Genomic DNA, 1,437 nt, shown 5'->3' with positions numbered 1-1,437 from the left:
AGAGATAAAGAATATAAAAGAATGGGAATATACCAGGGGAGGAAGGCAGAAGCAGGAAAAGAGAGAAAAAGGTGATGCACTGAGCTGAGGAAATCCCACCCCAACTGTTTGAGCCCTCTGAGGCTCTCGTGTCATGGGACATGTGCATGTGCTTCCGTTGAGAGGGTGAGGAAGGTGGGTGGGTGAGGTTAGGGCGCCGCAGGGCACACCCCATCCCGTGCAGCTTCAGGTGTGGGCTACCTAGCCCACGCCAGCCTTCCTTTCCGTCCGGGCTTTTGTTGCACCCTCCCCACGTGTGAGCCGCCGAGCGGCAGCGAGGGCGAGGGGCTGGGGGAAGGTGAAGTGTAGCGGCGCTGTGGGCTGCGCGGTCCTGGGTAGAGAGGTCACACCTCTTTCGGAAAGAAAAAAAAAAAAAGGAAAAAAAAACACCCTATCGGGCTACCAAGGTGAACGCAGAACGGTTCCCACCTTAAAATCGGCCCTGCTCGTGACGTCAGTTCGGAAATATACCAAAGCGAGCGCGGGCCAGGAGTCCAGGGAGCGCTGCGGCGCGCCGATTGGGCGACAGGCCGCTGACGCGCGCTGACGCGCAAAGACTTTAGGTGCATGTTGGCGGCGGCAGCGCGAGCCACATAAACAAAGGCACATTGGCGGCCAGGGCCAGTCCGCCCGGCGGCTCGCGCAAGGCTCTGCGGTACTGTTCGTCTGCCCAGCCGGTCGCCTGATCCTGTTCCCGCCCCGTTTGCAGTGTCCCTTCTCCCTTCTCCCAGCTTGCCCATCACTTCCCAACCCCGGCACCCGGGCTCCCAGAGGGAACTGCACTTCAACAGAGTTGAATGAATGAAGAGAGACGCGGAGAACTCCTAAGTGAGTAGGTGCAGCTCAGGCAGCTCGCGTTCTTTTATGCTTTTTCCTTCTTTTGCACGTCTCTTCCTTACAGGTGTGTGGGACAGGCTCCCTGGAAGTGGGTGCCAGAGGCTCGTAGCGTGAGTGGGGCCGTGGATGGGCAGTGGGTTCGCGCAGTCACCAGGGGCATTTGTTCGAACTCCGGCTTTGGCATTCGGGAGAAGTTGACTCCCAGCAGAGGCTTCCAGGCTTCCCATTGGTGGGCATGGCAGAGAGACTCAACAGTTTTGGGAGCCGCGGACTTGCCCGCGGAAATGTGCGCAAAGTTTGCTGTAAGTGCAGAACTGGTTAGGGCCTTTAGTTACGGAGACTACAAATCCTGTGCATACAAGGGAAGCTGCCTGCAAACTGACAGGAGGAGAAAGTTCTTCAGTTTATGAGTTGCTTGGGAACTGTGTCACAGCGGCTGGCTGGCTAGCATATCGATGTTTCCTGGGTATTGTTGACTAGGAGTGTTGTTGGTAAAGTGTCCTGTTACTAAGTTGCCTGAAATTTCTGTCTGGTTTTGACATGTGCCTTCCTTGGGGGGGG

At 56.9% G+C, this 1,437-nt stretch overlaps 1 protein-coding gene across 3 annotated transcripts in view; it reads left to right on the top strand.

Moving 5' to 3' along the window:
- The first annotated feature begins 571 nt into the window (after window positions 1-571).
- The window catches only part of NR4A2 (nuclear receptor subfamily 4 group A member 2), an 8,341-nt gene continuing 7,475 nt past the window's right edge, over window positions 572-1,437 (top strand). Inside the window, exon 1 of one of the 3 annotated variants that reach the window (XM_003795955.1) lies at window positions 572-871. Coding sequence is in view for 1 of the 3 variants with exons in the window: in XM_003795954.3 (XP_003796002.1) it covers window positions 837-867 (31 nt within the window). In the remaining 2 variants the exon portion in view is untranslated. The remainder of the gene's footprint in view (window positions 872-1,437) is intronic. The other 2 variants (XM_003795956.3, XM_003795954.3) reach the window with 2 other exon arrangements.

This window comes from Otolemur garnettii, unplaced genomic scaffold (assembly GCF_000181295.1).
Source record: "Otolemur garnettii isolate 467f Iridium unplaced genomic scaffold, OtoGar3 scaffold00098, whole genome shotgun sequence".
Taxonomy (NCBI): domain Eukaryota; kingdom Metazoa; phylum Chordata; class Mammalia; order Primates; family Galagidae; genus Otolemur; species Otolemur garnettii.
This window is presented reverse-complemented; position numbering and strand designations above follow the sequence as displayed.